The sequence below is a fragment of the Drosophila tropicalis genome, unplaced genomic scaffold (genome assembly GCF_018151085.1).
Source record: "Drosophila tropicalis isolate 14030-0801.00 unplaced genomic scaffold, ASM1815108v1 contig_593, whole genome shotgun sequence".
Lineage (NCBI taxonomy): Eukaryota > Metazoa > Arthropoda > Insecta > Diptera > Drosophilidae > Drosophila > Drosophila tropicalis.
This window is the reverse complement of record NW_027173070.1, coordinates 14,955,770-14,976,438: the sequence shown is the minus strand read 5'-3', so window position 1 is coordinate 14,976,438 and position 20,669 is coordinate 14,955,770. Positions and strand designations below refer to the sequence as shown.

General features: G+C 37.3%; 4 protein-coding genes across 7 annotated transcripts; 1 reads left to right on the top strand and 3 right to left on the bottom strand.

The window, feature by feature from the left end:
• Positions 1-259: 259 nt before the first annotated feature.
• On the bottom strand, positions 260-1,428 carry RpL11 (ribosomal protein L11). Its single transcript, XM_068289086.1, has 4 exons — positions 1,396-1,428; positions 1,089-1,220; positions 700-997; positions 260-464 (listed from the first exon to the last, which is right to left on the bottom strand). Exons 1-4 carry the CDS (start codon positions 1,399-1,401, stop codon positions 337-339), a joined length of 564 nt encoding a protein of 187 aa, XP_068145187.1. The 5' UTR covers positions 1,402-1,428; the 3' UTR covers positions 260-336.
• Positions 1,429-2,123: 695 nt separating this feature from the next.
• On the bottom strand, positions 2,124-6,599 carry Spt5 (Transcription elongation factor subunit Spt5). Its single transcript, XM_068290880.1, has 12 exons — positions 6,458-6,599; positions 5,886-6,303; positions 5,701-5,825; positions 5,502-5,639; positions 4,987-5,437; positions 4,745-4,815; positions 4,516-4,682; positions 4,277-4,449; positions 3,957-4,210; positions 3,385-3,896; positions 2,914-3,321; positions 2,124-2,852 (listed from the first exon to the last, which is right to left on the bottom strand). The coding sequence occupies exons 2-12, from the start codon at positions 6,264-6,266 to the stop codon at positions 2,284-2,286; spliced, it is 3,249 nt and encodes a 1,082-aa protein (XP_068146981.1). The 5' UTR covers positions 6,267-6,303; positions 6,458-6,599; the 3' UTR covers positions 2,124-2,283.
• Positions 6,600-6,818: 219 nt separating this feature from the next.
• Fak (protein tyrosine kinase 2 Fak) lies at positions 6,819-14,092 on the top strand. Of its 3 annotated transcripts, none has more exons than XM_068289836.1 (19): positions 6,819-6,881; positions 7,472-7,599; positions 7,659-8,107; positions 8,166-8,440; positions 8,510-8,619; positions 8,682-8,911; positions 8,984-9,236; positions 9,301-9,558; positions 9,621-9,753; positions 10,061-10,193; positions 10,264-10,327; positions 10,390-10,470; positions 10,531-10,735; positions 10,798-10,934; positions 10,997-12,132; positions 12,306-12,383; positions 12,449-12,912; positions 12,966-13,076; positions 13,136-14,092. In XM_068289836.1, exons 2-19 carry the CDS (start codon positions 7,524-7,526, stop codon positions 13,578-13,580), a joined length of 4,638 nt encoding a protein of 1,545 aa, XP_068145937.1. In that variant the 5' UTR covers positions 6,819-6,881; positions 7,472-7,523; the 3' UTR covers positions 13,581-14,092. The 3 variants fall into 3 exon arrangements, with proteins under 3 accessions (XP_068145937.1, XP_068145939.1, XP_068145938.1); XM_068289838.1 differs by having other exon boundaries at positions 6,825-6,881; positions 10,997-11,148; XM_068289837.1 differs by lacking the exon at positions 6,819-6,881 and adding an exon at positions 6,914-7,380.
• A 401-nt stretch (positions 14,093-14,493) lies between these two features.
• On the bottom strand, positions 14,494-20,516 carry CalpA (calpain-A). 2 transcript variants are annotated; one of them, XM_068288639.1, is made up of 14 exons: positions 20,328-20,516; positions 18,715-18,929; positions 18,062-18,238; positions 17,796-17,997; positions 17,601-17,721; positions 17,283-17,523; positions 16,986-17,216; positions 16,542-16,928; positions 16,357-16,475; positions 15,651-15,699; positions 15,448-15,589; positions 15,159-15,377; positions 14,757-15,086; positions 14,494-14,691 (listed from the first exon to the last, which is right to left on the bottom strand). In XM_068288639.1, exons 2-14 carry the CDS (start codon positions 18,886-18,888, stop codon positions 14,612-14,614), a joined length of 2,472 nt encoding a protein of 823 aa, XP_068144740.1. In that variant the 5' UTR covers positions 18,889-18,929; positions 20,328-20,516; the 3' UTR covers positions 14,494-14,611. The 2 variants fall into 2 exon arrangements, 1 of the variants encoding a protein (XP_068144740.1); XR_011032253.1 differs by lacking the exons at positions 14,494-14,691; positions 14,757-15,086; positions 15,159-15,377 and having other exon boundaries at positions 15,515-15,589; positions 16,257-16,475.
• Positions 20,517-20,669: the final 153 nt, after the last annotated feature.

Genomic DNA, 20,669 nt, shown 5'->3' with positions numbered 1-20,669 from the left:
AAACAAATTAAGTCAATAATTTCATCCGATTCAAATTAGTGGTCAACCCCCAAGAGGTTGGTTATATGATGGGACATGTTCTTGACCCACATAGCAGCACATGTTAAAGAACTTGTTTGAAAACGAGAATCCCCTATGAAGCCTTATTAAAAGCAATCGATAGTCAGGTAAAAGAATACAATAAGTATCCGTATGAATAATCAGAGTCTGATCAAGTTGATCATGTGTGCCATATACAACATAAATTGAAATCAATAAATACATTTTGACAGGAGTCAGGTTTATTATAGAATTTCTCATCTTAAAAAACTTGCATACGAATAGCACTTTGTTTTTTTACTTCTTGGTATTCAGAATGATACCATCGTATTTCTGCTGGAACCATTTCATGGCATCCTCCTTTGTCAGACGGTGCTGGAAACCGACAGTGCCGGACTTGCGCTTCCTGTGCAACACATTGTAGCCTGAAATAAAATACAAATACATAAATATATGCAGCAACAAAATTAAATAGAATCCCAAAAAGAAATGAACAACATGTACAAGTTGTACCGTGTAAATTTGAATTATGACAAATTTCTTTAAGCACATCTTCAATTTCTATTTGCACATTACTGAGTATTAATGCCGAAGTTGACAGAAATACCTAATTAAGTGCATGGGACTGACTTTCAAATATGAGGTATTTCAAATGCTCACCTGGACGTCCCAATACGACGTAGAAGTCCAAACCATAGATACCGATGGAGGGATCGTACTTGATGCCCAAATCGATGTGTTCCTGAATGCCGAAACCGAAGTTGCCAGTGGCGGAGAAGTTTTCGCGTCTCAACTCGTATTCACGTACTTTCAGACCGCGCTCCAAGATCTCCTCGGCTTTGGCACCACGAACAGTGCAGTGGACAGCAATCTTTTCATTACGACGGATACCGAAAGAACGCACTGTGTAGCGGGCCTTGGAAAACACTGGCTGCTGACCTGTCAGCTGCTCCAACACCTGCAAATGCAGATAGACGAAAGACGTAGACGCCATATAAGTAACTTTCCATCACCAACCTTTAGTGAAATGCACAACTGAAGACACTTACCTTGCCGGCACGGGTCAGCCTATCACCGGATTCACCAACACAGATGTTTAAGCACAGCTTTCTGATGTGCAAATCCCGCATTGGGTTCTTCGCCGGGTCGCGCTTGATTTTGGGTTCCTTCTTAGCAACGGCCTGAAATAATCAATGAATTTTTATCACTTTCAGGTCATTTTCACAAAAAATATGAATTCAGTCGGCACAAGCATATCGTATGCAACTATTCTGCACAAATTAATTGTACAAATATCATTATTTAATTGCCGATGCATAATAATTTGTTTGCCACTAAAAAATTCCCGAAACCTACCGCCATTATGGTATGTAGGAAAGAAAGGAAAGAGGCGTGTTACAGTTCAGTGTCGGCTCCATTTGAGTAGCTCACGAATGAACTAGTTCGATAATTTGAGTGTTATTGTCTCGAATCGAGCTGTTGTATTAAGGGTACTTAATGTCTCAATGTGAGCAGCAGGTAATTTTTAATTAAAACTATTTTGAGATAACGTGTCCACAAGGTTTTCTAACTTTTAAAACTACTAAATCTTTTATTTACAGATTTTATATTAAATTAATTTGTTGTATGATGTTTGAAATTGTTAATATGTTTATTATATATGTATCCACCACCACACCAATTTCAAAGTCCTTAACTTAATTTTCTGAATTGATTCTGTTGTTATAGGAATATATTTGAAATCATTACCTATTTGCCATATTTAATTGCACAAAATGAAAGATCTCTCAAATCCGAACAAATATTTGTAGTGGAAGAAAAAACAACACGGCAGGAACAACTTTTTTTACCGTTATTTTTAGTCAAAGCAAGGCATCTAAGGTGCTCATATAGAGCAAAAGTAGGTTTAATCTGAATTTTGAAATATTAAATTAAATGATTGTTATGTTCCAAACTAAATCTATGGCCTTTTACTTCGAGTGGGCGTCCTTTATACTAAAAAAAATAAATCTTACTTCTTGGGTAAAAAGTAAACATCCTAATTTTAAAATTTTAAACAAAAGATAGATAATACAGATTCTGGGTTCCTTTATCCATGTATGTGTAATTTGTAATTTATTTTTTTTTTGTGTTGCAATATATAAGCGATAAACAGGCAAAATTGATAGTTATTTGATTGTAAATTAATATTTCCTTTCGTAATTTTTCAAAATAAGTAGATAAACGTATTTTTGAATTGTGAAATTAATCAATTGATTTCATCTTGCACAAATGATTAATTGGAATCATCTTCACTTCATCATTGACCTTGCAGACAAGGACATCCCCTTCCTGCTTGGATAGAACTTTGCCAACGGACTCTCTATCTTCGCCGTAGATGACCTTGAATTCGTCGCCGCTATTAGGTGGCACTGGTGCCAAATGTTCACTAACAATGGACACACTGCGATCTTCCTGCCGTAGAAATACAGAGCACACACCATTTGAGACTGTGCGGATAACACCAGTCTGTCCGACGAGATCTGTATCGTCGTGTGTATGAATTCGAACTTCAATATCAGTGGTACACCAATCTCCCATAGAGGAGTCCAAACTGGCTCCGGGTGTCTGGGGATTATATGGCGATTGTGGTATGCCTCCTGGCGTATTCGGCGAATAGGTTGATGGCGATGGCGTATTCATATATCCTACTGGGAACGGAGAAGGAGCTGGACTGGGACTTGGATTGAAGGGACTGTAGCTTCTATCTGACCCATATAGAGTGCCAGGCGTTTGGGGAGCAAACTGAGATGTCATCTGATAGCCAGGAGTGCCTGTAATATATAGAAAACGTATTAGATAAGGCATAAGTAACGCAAACAAAGAAATTCTCACTTGGATTGTAACCAGGACTTGGGCTGGGCTCTTCCAAAGAGTAATCGAAATCCGCATTTCTAGCTGGCGTTGTATTTGCCGTTGGATCCCAAGCACCATGACGTGGTGTCATGCTGCCGTCGTGAGACGGAGTCATAGTACCATAAGGAGTACGTGAATCTGAATCCCAATTTGGTGTCTGACTGCCAACCAATGGGGTTTTGGAGCCACCGGCAGTGTAGCTCGGGGTTTGTGCTCCATAGCCCGGGGTACGTGCTGGAGTGCGTCCATATGTGGATACACTGCCCTCCTTGCCAGGTACACCCACAATGGCAATGTGGTTGCGGTCGACAGAAATTGTCTGACACGATGTATGCAATTCAACTCGAGCTGTGCTCTCCGTAGCATCCTTGACAATGCCCACCGCACCTGTATTAAAACAAATCAACAATAAATACGTATTGAATTTAGAAATGGCAGCACATTTGTTACCTTTATATGGTCCGCCACTGATCTTTATAGTTTTTCCTAAAATCTCGCGATCTCTAGTCACACGGAAGCCGCCCCTTCCGCCACGTGCTCCACCACGCCCACCGCGACCACCAGATGGATGCATAGGCGATTGTATACGTGGCGACATGAAACCCAATCCACCCAAATTACCAGCATTGTTCACATTAGTCTTACTACCGCCTGCAAGTTGAAGATGACGTGTCTTGCACACGAAAATGCCACCGTTCTCTGTGTACATGCGGCAATGCAGAAATGCCAAACTGCGATACAGATGCTTGATTTCACCAGAACGCCCTGCATGTGGTCCCTCCATAACTTTGACAATATCCCGTCGACGTATCTGATTCTGATCAGCATCCAATGCGACAGTATTACGGTTCTCGCGCCTTTTATGCAAAGCAGTCGGCTTACATTCAATGCATTTCCCATTCATGCCCAAGACATGGAAATTCTCTCTCTCCAAGCGTACAATAACTCCCACATTTTGGGAACTACCAAAGAAAAATCGTAATTAGTTAGATGATCACATTAATTCAAAGATTGAAACATACTCAAGTTGTACCAAATCGCCCCATTGGAACTGACCAAGGCAGTCCACACCAGTGGCCACATCCGAACAGAGCTGCAAGTCTCGAGGTAAAACTTCGAGTTCGTGATTTGTCAAATCAGAGACAAGGACCACACGCGATGGTTCCACGCGAATAATAAGACCAGTTTCGCCTTCATACCGTCCAGCCAAAACTCTGGCATGATCACCAGTTTTAAAATATTTTCTCAATTCGCTGGCTTTAAAAATTAAAGGATCCTGCAAGATATGCAATATAATGATTTCTTTAAGAAAGGATCAGAGGATAAGAAAATGTGAACATACTTTAAGATCTTGATGCTTAGGCATCACTGTAATCATAGTCCCATCGATGGCAACAATCTTTGCTTGCAAGTTCTCCAGATCGCCCACACAGACTTCAACGTTGTCACCCATGGAGAATGAATGCACTGAAGTTGGATCATCTTTCATGGTGCCCATTATCTCCAGATTAACCTCTGTTTAAACGGCAAATGATAAATTGAAATAGTATTTGAGCCAAATTAAGATATATATAGTCTTACCCTCTGGAGATTCTTCAAATCTCTCCAATTCGGCCAAGGTAGGCTTAACACCATCCGATAAAATGGCCGACATGGTAAAATTTTTGTAAAGGAATCCCTTACGTGAATAACGATTTCCCTCAAACAACAAGAAGTCACCATCCGAGTGAACTTCACCGCCAATGGCTCTGTATAACAGAGGAGAATTAGAAGTGAATATAGTTTATATAGTTAAATTTATTTTTCCAACCTGACTGCTTCTGGATCAAAAGGTTTTGCCGCTGGACGTCGTTTTTTCTTGCGCTTCGCATCATCGGATTCCTGTGTTAAAAAGAATTCTATTGGTAAATGTGTATAAGCGAAAAGCTTCTACTTAATATCCAACTACGTATTGAATTACTTATAAATTGACTCTTAATGTTGGTTTTAGAATTCGATTGTTGATTATCCACTTTAAAGATAATCTAAGGATAACTATTAGATTGGACATACCGTAGCAGTAGTCCTTAATGCTCCACGCATACGCGTATAATCTATGCGAGGCAATAGTTTGAGATGTACTTGATTTTGTGCCAAATCAACGTAGTCCACCTGAGCGATATCATCTTTGTAGAGGCCACGCTTTAGGCGGACCCATTGCTTTTGCTTAAGGCCAACTTGTTCCTTGACCACCTTAAGGACATCCGTCATTTCCTTAATTGGCACCATTTCCTGTTTCCATTTGCCCATACGCAAATTACCAACATTGTCAATGGCCGTCTTGACGTGGGTCTGTTTGTAGGACTCCAAATAGATGTATCCTTTAACTCCTTCGGGAGCAACAATCGATTTAATTTGCAATGGATCATCGGTATTTAAGTATGTCAAGAATTTTCTCATTAATAACAAAGCAGTGGCTTTTTCCTCTCCAATGCGGCATTTAATCATCCATAAATTCGGATCCCTTTAGTAGAGAAAATGTCAAAGATCATCAAATAAGTTGATTCGGTAGGAAATTAACAACTTACTTGATACCCGGCAAAAGAGTTTGTTGTGTTATCTCATCCGACATTTCTTCTCCACCATCGCCAAAGTGACGCTTTGCTATGGTTTCGTCAGCATATTTTTTACGGAGATACTCCTCAATTTCATCTTCTTTTTGGGTGCTGTAATTATTTTGTATTAGTTTTTCGTTTTCTATTTTTAATTGAATGAGTTTTAGCTTACTCCCAAAGGTTTGTACCACGTCGTCTTATTTCTATATCCCTAGCTGTAGGGCCCAGTTCGTCGATCTCATTTCCAACGATACCAATTTCATTGGCTCCCTCTTCCCATTCATCATCTTCATCGACCTTAAAAAGTGCAAAGGAGTTAGAAGGTATGTAAAAGAAATACATATATATTATTCTCACCTCGTCGTCCACTTCGGCTTCATCTATAATAAAACCACCAAAACGTTCCTTCTTTTTCTTTTTTCTTGGATGGTCATCTTCATTCTCTTCCTCCTCATACTCTTCAGAGTCGATATCTTCGCCTGGTGGTTCTTCCTCATCATCAGATTCTTCGCTTTTGCGTCTTCCACGTCCACGTGCCTGCGGTGAATCGGACCCAGATCCGGAATGTGCCGATTGGGACCGGGACCGCGATCGGGTAGACCTAGACCTGGACATGGATCTGGAGCGAGTTCTCGACCGAAATCCAGACTTGGACCGAGTGCTTCGCTGTGACTTATTGGATATAGATCCATCTTCGGAGCCACTATCCGAAATGTTGCTAACTTCAGAGTCAGACATCGTTGACCATTCGCTCGTGTGGTGCCTGTACCTTTACCTTTGTTTGCAAATGTAGATGTGTCAGTCAGATGTTGCGTTTTGCGGCAAGCATATGCGCAATCATATGTTTACCAAAATATTGGAAAGTTGTAAAGAAGGATACGCAATGCATTAATAGGAATGATAACGAATTAATAATGAAATAATCTTACAATTCTTCACTTTTATTGGATTTCCGTAAAATATTTGCTGTACACCATATAACTTTTGCTTCCTCTGGCAACACCAATAGAGCGGAGAGTTGCACAAGTGATCGATTATTCTATTAAGTTATCGATGTTTCAAGAATTGCATAGGCTTTAACTGAGCATATGCTAAAACAATTTACAAATGTTTATTATATTAAATTTGTCTGTTAAAATAGACAGAAATCTTTCTCCCTGTTTAGCTATTTTTTTTTTCTCAACTAGAATATTGATTTATGCCACAAATTTTAACCACTGTGCAACTTTATCGATATTTTCTTTGAGAAAGTAAATAATACTAAAAAGTACCAAACTTTCGGCTTTTAGTGTTTATTTTGTTTTCCATAAATGCAAGCAGCCACACTAGACCATCTGAAGAAGAAGAAGTAAAGTAAGGATTGTACGAAAAACGACATTTATTAAATTAAGTTATTAATCGAATAAATTAATAACAAGCCAATATGCTAAGCTTGGTAAAACAGTTTATTGGTCAAGCATAATTGTGATTGTTCAGTCCATTTATACACGATATTTTACATATGTATGTATGTCTCTACACATACGCCTACAATTCTATTATATACATTCGAGTATATACAAACAAATACACATAAAAGCACCTACATAAAAGAAATACAAACGATGCAGTTTTCCGAGTGAAATATAAAATGAATCGAATCGGTGTGTCGCTTAAAATAAATTAATGTGGATTATGAAAATTGATTAAATCGATTGAGCCCACATAATTGCGTTTTTAGTGGGTGGAAGTCGCGCTCTTCGTTTCTGTTAGGTGTGGTTAATGTACGGTCGCACACACAGGGGGACAGATGTCGATGTCCCCAAGACAGAGCGACAAACGAGCACCTGTGAAATAATATACGAAATATAAGGTTATTGCATAAAAACCACTTCTATCTGATAACCGCAAAATATAAACATATTATTAAAATGAAAATTTCCGTGTTGTTTATCATCGAACAGGTAGCAGTTTATCTCTAATCACCGTCGCCCGTTGTGCGGTATTTATTGCAACATGAACACTGCGGCGGAGGCCAGTGCTGCCGCCAACCATAGCCAAAGTAATCAGTTGACGTCTTCCTGCAATGAATGTGAGAGTTTGTTGCTCATTTATTTATTTATCAACTTTATTAACTTTCATTGATTTCAGTGCAATCCGAAGACTATGTACTTCATGTACAAATGCCAAACAAGAGTTTCAAGGCAATTCGTTTCAGTGAACATGAGACGGTTTTTCATATTATCCAAAAAACCGTGAAGGATTTCGGACGGGATGGTCTACCGCAGGCCAGCAGTCAACGTTATGCCTGTCGCATGCTAAATATGATAACCAAAGAGGAGCTATGGCTGGCGCGTACCACGCCAATGAACAAAGTTCTAACCCATATCCTAAGTCCAGGATGCTCCAATGTGGATTGTCCCAAGAATGACGATGCTGCCAAAGCAGAGCTGGTGCAAAGGGAACAGGATCAGAGCCATGGCCGACGAGTCATTACCAATAGAGTTTGGCGTGTGGAACTGCGAGTGCGTTATGTGCCGACCAGTATTCGAGAACTGTTTGATGAAGATAAAACCACATGCTTCTATTACTTTGATCAGGTAAATCAACACACTTAATTAAATAGGGCAAATAAATGAACCTCTTTGTTTTTTTTAGGTCAAAGAAGACTTCATTCAGGCCAATATTACGGCTATTGACACTGAGCTGGCTGTTCAATTATGCTGTCTGGGCATACGACATTACTTTAAAAATATAACTGTTAAAGCGCCGGATAAGAAGCAACATATTGATTATATTGAAAAAGAAATTGGATTTAAAAGTTTTTTACCGCAATCTGTGATAGCCACAACAAAGCCAAAGAACCTCAAAAAAATGATACAAGTCGGTTACAAAAAAGTCTACAATTATAATGATATTGAGTACTTGACCAAGTGAGTTTAACTTTTACGTTTACTTTTTAAATCTATATTTATTAATGACTTTTCTCATTTGCAATTTAGGTTCTTCGATCTGTTGAAAAATTTGTATTTAACAGACTATGAGCAATTTTCAGTCACATTAAGCTCAGCATGGAATATATCAGGAATTCTGCATGTCGGACCACATATAGGTAAATAATAAGATAAATATATTTAAATTTACTCCTTTTAATCCTATTTTGTTATTTTTCAGGAATCTCTTATCAGACTCATCCGCAAGCAAGTCTAACGAATGTTGCCCAATTTAAGGATGTTATGGGTATTAAGACCTGTACTTTACCAAAAGAAAAGCTAAACAGAGAAAATTCCACGGAACTCGAAACTCAGAACACAAATTGCAATTGTCAGAAAATCAAAACACAAATCAAAATATCTGCCTCTAATAATATGGAAGATTTAGTAATAACATGTAATGGAATCAATGTGAGTAGAGCACAAAACGGACGCGAACTTTTACATATATTAATCGATTAATTTTGTCTGTTCAATTTGTAGACAGCAGAAAGTATTGCTGACCTAATCGATGGTTATTGTAGATTGCTATCAAAAAATCCAGAGTTTTCAATTTGGCAACGAGAAACCAGTACAACCAATGTCGAGAAGCCAAACACAGCAACAACAACTACTAACACTCCCAATGAGTCAGTTCAACAGGAAGTAGTTCCAAGCACTGGAAAACCAATGCTAACGGATGATTATGCTGAAATTGGCCTATTAGAGGGCGAGGGTGATTACTCTACTCCAACAGGTTGGTCAACAATCTCTCAAGTACGAACTTTAAGAAAAGTAATGCCTCATTATTATATTTATAGTTCGTAATTATGAGCTGGATCGAAATCATATTGTTCTAAGTGCCAAAATTGGAGTTGGACAATTTGGAGATGTCTATGTGGGCACTTATACACTTCCCAAATCTTCCAAACTAAAAGCCGCAGCAAGCAGCAGCACTCATTCCAATGGTACTGAACAAAAACCGAATGATGGCAAACCCGATGTCATTCAAGTTGCCATCAAAACTTGTAAAGCAAATGAAGATCCCGAAAAGACAGAAAATTTTCTAGCCGAAGCTTGTAAGTAAATTGACAAAAATACATTTAGCTCTGACACTTTAATTAATTACTTTTTACTTTAGATATAATGCAGAAATTCGATCATCCACATATCATTCGACTGATTGGTATATGCAGTGTTATGCCCATTTGGATTGTCATGGAGTTGGCCAAATTGGGTGAATTGCGTGCATATCTCAAGGCGAACAGCGACAGGTATATGACAATAATTTCTTATCTTCAAGATTACACTAATTAAGGTTGCTAAACTAAATTTAATTGTAATTTAGAAGCATCTTATCTAAGAAAACTATCTAATATACATAAGTGTTCTAAGTGACTTGTAGGAATATAGTTCAGATAACGTTTACTTTTCATTTAATTGTTGTGATTGATGATAGCAAACTTTTTTAACGATGTTTAGATGGTTTAAATCATTTCAATAGATTGCTTATTAAATTAATGCTTGTTTGTTGTAGAATGTATATTTAACTAAAAATTATATATCAATTATTTAACCTAGATTGACCCATGGAACACTTTTAAAGTACTGCTACCAATTGTCAACGGCTCTCAGTTATTTGGAATCCAAAAAATTTGTACACAGAGACATTGCGGCCAGAAATGTACTTGTCAGCTCACCCACATGCGTAAAGGTTTGTATTGAGTCTCCCCACGCTCTTAGTCTCTCTTGTGATTAATGATTGTTAATGTTTTACATATTAGTTGGCAGATTTTGGATTATCACGTTGGGTTTCAGATCAATCATATTACCATTCAACGCCCACGGGTGAGTAAAAAAAGTTCATTTAATGGTTATTATTAGTTAACTAAACTAAATTGACTTTCCAGTTGCCCTTCCCATTAAATGGATGTCCCCAGAGTCCATTAATTTTCGTAGGTTTACCACAGCCAGCGATGTATGGATGTTTGGTAAGTGTTAAGAATTCTCTTGAGTATTGCAATTCACTTACCAAGTATTTTATTATTTAGGTGTTTGCATTTGGGAGATACTTATGCTGGGTGTGAAGCCATTTCAGGGGGTTAAGAATAGTGATGTCATCTCGAAACTGGAAAATGGAGAACGTTTACCCCTGCCGCCAAATTGTCCGCCAAGGCTATATTCACTAATGTCACAATGCTGGTCATATGAGCCATTGAAAAGACCAAATTTTAAGCGTGTTAAGGAAACATTGTAGTAAGTTTTAAAGTTTTATATTTTATCTACAAACTTTCTAATCTATTTCTATGTCTTTTCAGTGAGATTTTGCTGGAGGACAGTATAAGTGCATCGGAGACAATGAGACGGGAGCATCGTCGAGTGGCAGCCATGTCCTGGGTGGGCGATGAGACCGATATTCCGCCATCAAAACCAGCCAGAACAATGCACGATTTTGGTATGTGACAAATCAGAGTAAGCTTCTTTGTAGAATTGTTTTTGAACCCCTTTTTCTTGCAGACATTCCCAACATGATGTCCTCAAAATCAGATGAGCCGCCTGGCGTAGCTCAGACATATATTATTGCGCAGAATCCTGCAGTCCTAGCTAGACTCATGATGGACAATCAAAAGCGGGGCATCAATCCGGCTGCTTACACCACACCTGCTTCGGTATTTAATACTCTAGCCGTAGGATTAGATGACAGCAAATCGAATGTTTCGCTTAAAACTACCAAGCTGCCAGCAGCTGATTTGTTAAAATTAGATCCTATAGCTGAGTCTGATAAGCTTAAATTGAAATTTCCTACTAACAGCACATCTACACAAAATCTTAACCTAAATCCATCGTCATCTTCATCGTCGACGTCCCCATCAGTAGCTAGCTCCTTTGATCCATCCAGTTCGACAACGCCAGTTAACTTGGCTCATATAAAGCCGCAGTCGTCACATCCAGAAGATGCCTCGAGTTTATATACAGGACATTTGCCACTCAAGGCTAATTTTATTGTGTGTCCTCCGCATCAGCATACTGAAGATTTGGCATCGTCTAAAGTCGCAGCTGGTTACAGTTTGTATGGAAGTCTTGAGAGACATCAACCGACTCCGGTGGCTAAGGTCTTACACTCGAAAGGTGGTAGCTTGGAGCGCCATCAATCATTAATGAATGCCCAGAATATGCTTTTCTATAATCCACGAGCGGCACAAGGTCATGTCAGTTCAATGGCCGATCGCTCCCGGAGTATGGAACGCAATACATATTTCCATGCCTATCGCCAACAAATGAAGACTTCAATGGAATGTGAAGCGTTGCCCGAGGAAATTTATGATTTCGGTGGAGCGGGCCTTAAAACTTGTGTGTCGGTTAAACAGAAATTAGAGAGAGATGCCGCTCTAATGACAGCCATTCCAACAGCAGCTCCAGATGAAGGCGCGGCATGCATTGCAAACAATCCGGCTGTTGGTCAAGCAAATGAATGTTTTACGGTCATGCCACCACATTCTACAGACATTAATCGGGTTGAACAAAATCAATACGATTGGCAACATCAACGGGCACATTCGCTGCCAAGGCCCCAAGTTATGGATCGAGAGTGCTCCATTATGGAAGGAGCTGTATGCATGACAATACTCGATGCGGACACTGTGGCTAATCAGGTTTGGATTCGACCTTGGCCCAGAGATAGAAAGCTGCTGAGCAAAACTTTTATTCTTTAATTTTTTCTTTTGATTTATTTAAGTACTAGTTATTTTAATTTGATTTGTTATATGATGAACTATGAAATTGAGTGTAAAAAAAAACTAATCTTAATGTTCATTTTTATTTGCAGTCTATGGGCGAAAAACTCAGACAACAGCGTAAGGAAAGTAACAGCGATGGAGAATGGTTATATCAAGAGGAGTTGATTGTAAGTCAAAGACAAATTAGTAACAATAAAAGATATATTCATAACATTTTGTTTATACATTTTAGCGGAGACGATCTAGTTCGATACCCCCTGTGATTGGAAACGAATTAATGCAGCATTCGCTAATATTTAAGTCTGATCTAATGTCTGGTGGACCATCTAGCCTGCCCGATTGTCCTAATCCAGGAAATGTGAACTCCCGTCCCATGACACCAAATTCAAATGCAAATCCAAATTTATTGATACATAAATCAAATAACTCATCGGCGGATCATTTGGAACAAGCTGGCTCAAATTTCAGAAATAGCTCAGTGCCCACTTCTGCTAGCCGTTCTGTGAATCGTGCCAATGATGAGGTTTACTGTGCCACCACATCGGTGGTAAAGTCCATAATGGTGTTATCGCAAGGCGTTGAGAGAGCACAAACTGAAACCTATTTGGATCTGGTCAAAAGTGTGGGCATAGAATTGCGTAATTTACTCGCATCGGTGGACAAGATTTCTGTAATCTTTCCAGCACAGGCTTTAAAGTATGTCATCTATTTGATATTTGATTAGGTAATTAATTAATTTCCCTTTACAGGGAGGTACAAATGGCTCATAAGGTGCTTTCGAAGGATATGCAAGAATTGGTGTCGGCAATGCGATATGCCCAACAATACAGTGATACCACACTGGATAGTGAATATCGAAAGTAAGTTCTAACATTTAATTTAAAAGTATTTGAATAATAGCGTGTATTTTGTTTTGCAGGAGCATGCTATCTGCGGCCCACGTTTTGGCTATGGATGCCAAGAATCTTTTTGATGTGGTCGATTCGATTCGGCAGCGTTACCAACTTATCTATCCGTCGACAACAAATGTTTCGAGCTTTGATACGGCTAACCTTATTTCAGCATTGCCTATAGCCACTGAATCGATGCATGATATGAGTGGCCATATGACACCATCGGAGCTCCTGCAACATCCTTCAGGTGCTAACGAGGGTACAGGAATATATGATAACGATTTGCAAGGAACATTTAATACACAAATGCATAATACAAATGCTGATGGCAGAGCAGGAGTAAGCAGAGAAATGTCTATTGGTCTTAATTCCGCTTCATCGGGAGAACCTTTAAAAATCGTTGAAGACGAACTGATTAGTCCGGGCGAGCATATGTATTGCAATACGTCCGCCCTACATGGTCATGCGTAAAGTTGGAGAATTTACACACACACACAGACACACAGTGTGTAATTTATTGTACATATAAAGTAAACCAAAATCAGAATATATATTATAATATGCTTGATATATCAATAATATAAATGTTCCCTCCCCCCCATCATTCTCATAAACAAAACTTACTCCACTGTAATTGTGACGAAACCCTAACCTCGGCTGGCCGCTTAATATTCTCACATCGTCATGTAGTCAAAAGTAATTTAAGATTATATAGATGAGTCCTATGCTCGTGGATAGTTAATCAGTCTAATGCTAATTTAACACAAATTCAATATGGTTTTAACACAATTATTTTTTGTGCCGTATGCATTTTAAGAAATTTATACTTTATATATCTATACCGCGATTTATATATTCGATCGACGCTTCACTCAGAACTATATGTATGTAAGTTGGTGCAAAATGCATACACCGAACAAATTAAATTCAAAAAAAATCAAGAAAGAAAGATATTAAATACATATGTCGTTTATATACTGGGATGGTTTCTGTTTTTTTTTTTTTTTTTTGCCAACTAAATGTATCTTGAGATTAGTAAGCAAAGATATTAAATACGTATATCGTTTCAATACTGGGATGGTTTCTGTTTTTTTTTTTTTTTTTTTGCCAACTAAATGTATTTTGAGATTAGTCAGGGAACTAATTAAACTGGGGTTTTTTTATGTCCCGTAAATCTGTTTATAGTAAAGTAATGAAAGTAATTTAAAGTAATGAAAACAAATTTAAGACTTAACAAATGGCTAATGTTAAACGACTGTTTTATAGGCAATTGAGTTGGTCAATTAACATTCTTTCATATATGAAATAGCATCCCACTGCTATTCCCCCATCATAAAATCAACTACAATCACGAATTGTTAAACAAAAGAAATTCAACAAAAAGTCAGAAAAAATTTGGGTATCTATATTGAAACAAATTTGAAGAGATTTCGATAAACAGAGATTACACATGAAGATTTCACTTTGATCGATTTGCTAGTTAACCATTAAAATAAAAGTTTTTAAGAGTAAATTGTACGTTCCACCCATTCCTCCAGTGTAAACGTGGCAGTGTCGTCTTTCTCTCTTTCCTTAAATAATTCTGCAAACAAGAAATGGTTTAAACATACTCATCAAAAAATATACATGTGTATATAAATATCTTACCTATATATGTTTTAATTTTAACTGCACACATAATGAAATCGTCAAAGGCGATTTTGCCATCTCTGGATCCGTAGCGGTGACCCAATGCATTGAGGACGCGATTATTTAAATGATAACCAGCTGAGTTCAATGCCTCACGAAGCTGGAAGCCTGAGACTCGGCCAGTTTTTTCAACATCGTAAACCTTAAAAACAGCTTTCCACTTGGCTATGTCGGCTAGCAACATTTCGAATTCCTCAAATCCAAGTTTTCCAGATTTATCTGTATCCAACATGGCAACCATGGAACGGCAAATGTCTTTAGAAAAGCCATGGGTTTCATCAACAATTGCTTTAACCAAAAAAAAATAATAATAATAATAATTAGTATCATAAAAAACGTTGCCATTTCAAAGCTTTCCACCTGCTGCTGGGTTTCCGCCTGGGCCATCTCCCATTAATCTCTTGGACTGATCATGATCATTCATATTAAGCTGTTCCTCAAAGGGTGTTCCCTTCAAGAATGGTCCGCATATAAGGGACAATATGCCACAAGCATTGCCACCATCTTCTCCAGGCCCAGCAGCCTGAGTTCCAAATGTATTTCCCTCAAAACGATTATACACAACTGGCTTTGGTAAATCTGAAAAGTCAACAAAGTTTTTCGACGATTTCATGGATTGGACTCATGAATATATATAAATAGAGCTTACCATCCCGCATGGAATGATCTAAAATGCGTTTGAGCTCCATCCAATCGACTTCTGCATCTTGTCCAGCAATGCTATCAAACAGTCGTCGTAAACTTTCTTTTTGAGGATCGACAGGCTTTGGTGTTGGAAATCCAGGTGTTATCTTAAACGGAAAGGAATTTAGTAATCCAATATTATACTTTAATAAAGTATGTTAGACTTACCGAATCCGCTTTTCCTCCAAATCCGTATCCCACATGATCATCATTTTCTCTACATAGAAGTGTAAAATGAATTGATTGATGAGAATGAAATGCGGAAACCATTTTAACTCTACATACTAAATTAGAGGTTTTAGGTCTTGAAAATGATCAAAATGTTGCTCAAGCTTTTGTTTGTGGTGTTCATTGGAAACATATAATACACTTTTAAAGATTTGTCGTCTGGCGTTCAGTTTATTGGACTTTATAGGTAAAATAATACAATATAGCAAGAAAAGTTAGTTTACGAATCATTGAAATTGAAGAGAAAATTAAAAATTTCGGTTTTCCCAATACTAATTAAATGAAAAACTATTTGAAAAAACCATTAAAAACAATCCAAGTATGCATATAATACTCATCATTGGACAATCGAGCTAACATTCTGGCTGGGAGGAAGGGGTTTTTAAGTATATATACATACAAACACATTCATTCTTAAGATTATGGGGGAATGTATAATAAATATTAAAAACGCAACCAACGGCTACTAATTATATATAAATATATATATATATAACAAATTATCTATTTTGCAAACATATATATCGTATATATGCATGGACATACCGACATCACGTTGGTACGACTGAAAACCTAATATGCAAGGCAATCGAATTAGATCTAATATACAAACTCTTCTTCTTCGTTTGCTGTATTGTATACGCACTCCATATTATTTTGAGTTTCAGAGAATACACGAATGATGAACTCGCCCTCTTCGTTTGGATCGAAAGTGGAAGGCACGATAAGATAATGACCTGGAGGCAATTTAAAACGAGAGCAAACCTAAAAAGAATTAAAAAGAAATTAATAATTTGATTATTTAATGGAACAGTCAAATGCTTCACATACTTCTCTTGTGTTGATGAAATGAGGCGAACGTCCCACAGAACTCTTGTAACTAAAGAAGTTACGGCCCTGTGGCCTGGTTTCCAATTCACGATCCGTTAGACTGTAGATGGCAAAACCAATTGAAAGACATCCATCTGTACGGTTAGATCTGCGATTTTTCTGCATTAGAGCAATGATCACAGTACACTGGCCCTCCTCATCCTCTTCGTCTGGGTCCACTAAAGTGATTATATATTGAGGATTATGCCAAAAGGTGTCTAAGAAATTGCGACATCCTCCAGCAGTAACACCTCGTGTCCATTCACCGTCATACATTGACATCTCCCATTTGCGTTTACCACTATTCTGTTGATCTTCCGTCAGTGAGTCCGGCGATAAATTACAAATCTTAAAGAGCAGATTGCTTTTATGAATCATTATCAATAAATTGTTTATTCAGTTTACCTCCACTCGTTGAAAATGATTAAGAAAATCTTGAAATGACATCCAGAACTCTCCATCACGATCGAATGTAAGGCCAATTTCTTGTTTCTGCTCCTCGGGAATATAGCGCCATTCTGGTGAACTATCAGACCATGGTCCATTCCATTCGGCTTCATTTCCCCATGGGTTACGCATGCGTATCATAGGAATTTTACCTTGACGATTTGGTGTCACAATGTCTATAAGACAAACCTATTTATAGAAGGCAGAGAATTCCTTAAATGAAAACTACAAATTCGATTTTGAATATATTTTTACTTTAGTAATGGAGTAAGCATGTCCACGAATCAATCCCTGCGGAGTTTCAGCCTCATACGCATTAGGATCGGCATCCAAAGAGCAACCCATCATTGAGTTACGTTCGGCTGCCTTTTGTAGAATGGTAAAAAGATTCGCTGGAGCCTCGGCTAGATCATACCATTCGCTAACACCACCAGTAAAATCCTCCATGGCTTCGCAGGTGCTGCCACCTTTAAGAGCCTCATAAGAGCCATGAAGTCTGAATTAGAATTTACAAAATAGTTAATTTTTTTGCATCATAAAAAGGAAATAGATATAAATAACATGAAGTCATACTTGGCATAAGCTTTTTCCAACAGAGCACTCCAAAATTCATTTTTCTCAGTTGAATGCATATATAATAGCTCTCCACGGAATGTGGGTAAACGATCATCCACAATGACGTCTACCCATTTACCTGTTCATAAATAATTTATTGCAAATTAATTAGATTTAATTGCATTCAATTAATTTGACATTTATTTTTTTTACCGTATTGCCAGAAGCGAAAATGAAATATTCCCGCATAACGCTCTTCGAAACTTTGTTCTGGTGGAATAACTCGGAAAAATAGATTTGATTCTTGGGTTAAGTTAGCAGTAGCTGCCAAGAGCCAACAATCACCAAGTTCACCCTGCTGGACATCAAATCGCGAATAACCCTCTACAAAGAATTGAGGATTTTCAGCAATTTCCTATAATAAAAGTATTATTAATTATTATAATAATTTTCAAAATGGAAACCTAAATGATACTTACATGTGGACGCAACCATTCGATATGACGATCTGGCCGACGTGAAAACATAAGTGATTCATTGCTGGCTGGAAAGAGGGGATCTTCAAACAGGGATCCGCTTTGTAAGCAACTATTCAAAATTGTCTCATAGTCCTGTACTTCAGAATATTGGCCAAGGCTTGAGGTCTTCTCACCCAGCTATAAAAGTTTCAAGAACAATTTAGAAGATTAGCAAATATGCAGATATCAAATGAGTTTTTGTTATAATCTGAAATTTGGATTAGTATAATTCAAATATATTTATATATACATTTTACGCATGTATGTTTGTTTCTTTGTTTGTATGATACAGTGAAAGTATAAATATATGTAAATCTTTAAATGAGGAGATAAATGGATGAAACATTTTACAGACAAACACAATATAACATCAAGAAAGTTGTAACGAAGGACACACACATCAAACGGAGTGACGGGCAACAAGTACTTACATTCCCATAGTATAAGGCTGCACCTTGTAAGGGTCGCTAGTATGATTATAATGAACAATTAGTGTTAACACCATGTGTACATGCATGAGACATTCGTATAAAATGGGCAACTGGCAACCATAAATTTTGATAACCTCTTCTACTCAACAAAGGAGTCATTGAGTTAGATTTTTATTTACTTACCACACGCATGTTTTTTATATTTGGCAGGACACGTTTCGTATCGGACTCCTTTTTCACGAATATTTCGTTAATCACCGAGCCGACAACATCCTTGGCGACACCCATTGCAGCATCGCCAGCTGCATTAAGAAACTCCTGTCCAGCCTGTCTAAAGAATCCCTTAAGCTCATCCATGGTGCTCCTCCTTTATAAATTTGCTAACAAGTGTCCGAAATCTAAAGTAAAAATGTCAAAATAGATTTTTAACTGTTGCCAACTGTTGATGGGTATAAAAGGCCAAATAATTCTTAAATAAATATCTAGATTAAAAACCGATTTATACTGTCGAGCAAGAGCTATAGATGTCAACTGTTTTATTAGCTTAACTTTGTTCAGTTATAAACAACAAAATTAAATAATTTATTGTAACGACTTTTGTATACCATACAATAACCATTATAGAATCCATTAGATCATACTAAAATATTTAATATTCTTATAATAAAAGCATTTTAGCGCCCCTCGGTGAATTCTTCCTTTTGTTCACCCAAAACATTAATACATACATATAATTTGGTTATATTTTATCTCATTTTCATGAAATTTGTTCGGGTTACTGAAGCTGGTAACAAATATTAGAGTCCCAAATTTAAGAATATTTCAAATGTGACGGATCTTCTTCCGATGTAGTATATGTATATAAGTGGGCTATAGTGTCAGCGCGAGTGTGACATGCGATTTTATGACTCTAGCTCTTAAGCTCGTAAGTGTTCTCACAGACGGACATATCTAGTTGGCCATGGCTATTATTCCTGACTATACCAATTCATCCTAAAGGTGCAAGGTATAATGAAGTGAACATATTGTAGTAAACTTGTCTCACTTGTGCGATTAATAGATTCCCAAAGCACCCACATATATCTGTTAATGGGGTCAAATTACGAAAGCTTAACGAGAATGATTCCCATTTTTAATTACATTACTCGTATCCATACTCCAGTCTAATGTCAACGTAGATCTATTTAAGAAATGAAAAATTCTACATACATACATACATACATAACAAAACGGAATTCCGCAATGGGAAACCATTGGAGGACGCATAAATTTTGTGTCTAACACAAATGTATATATAAATATGTATATATGTGCATACTTTTATAAATTTATGTACGACATGATACATCTAAAAGCATATGTATGTATGTATATTATAGTTCCCAGTGTAATGTGGTTGGCATTTCGTGACATCATGCCTTTTATGTGACTCAGAAGGGTGTGCGCTGGCCGGCCATGGCCATTATTTCTCCCTAATCATCTCCATAATAACCCAATTACATTCATCCCAATGACATTGAACTTGAGAAAGTTACTTAAAGGGCTACGTAGCAAATGACACAAAATGGTTCCATAACAATTCCAAAACGCAACTTGTGGTATTAAGAAATTATTGTTTTGAATGAATTAGATATTGTGCTGCGGAATCAAAACCGGTTCGATAATTAACGTTGACTATATTTCTATAGCAATTCTATGCATATATTACACTTTTTTTTTCATACGTATAGATATTATATATTATATTTGCTTTTATTTAAAACTATTTGTATTTCAATTGTATTCAATTCACATACATATGTTTAATAATATACGCCACAAGCGTTTGAATTTATTGAATGAACGTTTGAATTTATTGAGCGGCGGAACAGACAAGATTTCACTCTCCAAATTGGTTTAATCGCACACAGTTAATGGAGCAAAGAAAAAATAAACAACAACAAGACTAACCTCTCTTGAAGCGTTCTATTTGCACAATAAAAATTTAAAAAAATTTTTATAAAAAAATAAACAACGAATTTCTTTTAGCTAGTGGCTCTGTTGAACATGTTGGAAGCATCCAACATGCAACAAAAGAGTGCAGTTCATGCAAAAGAGTCCCCAGCTTCGAACAAAAGAGTAAAAATCGGGAAAAATAG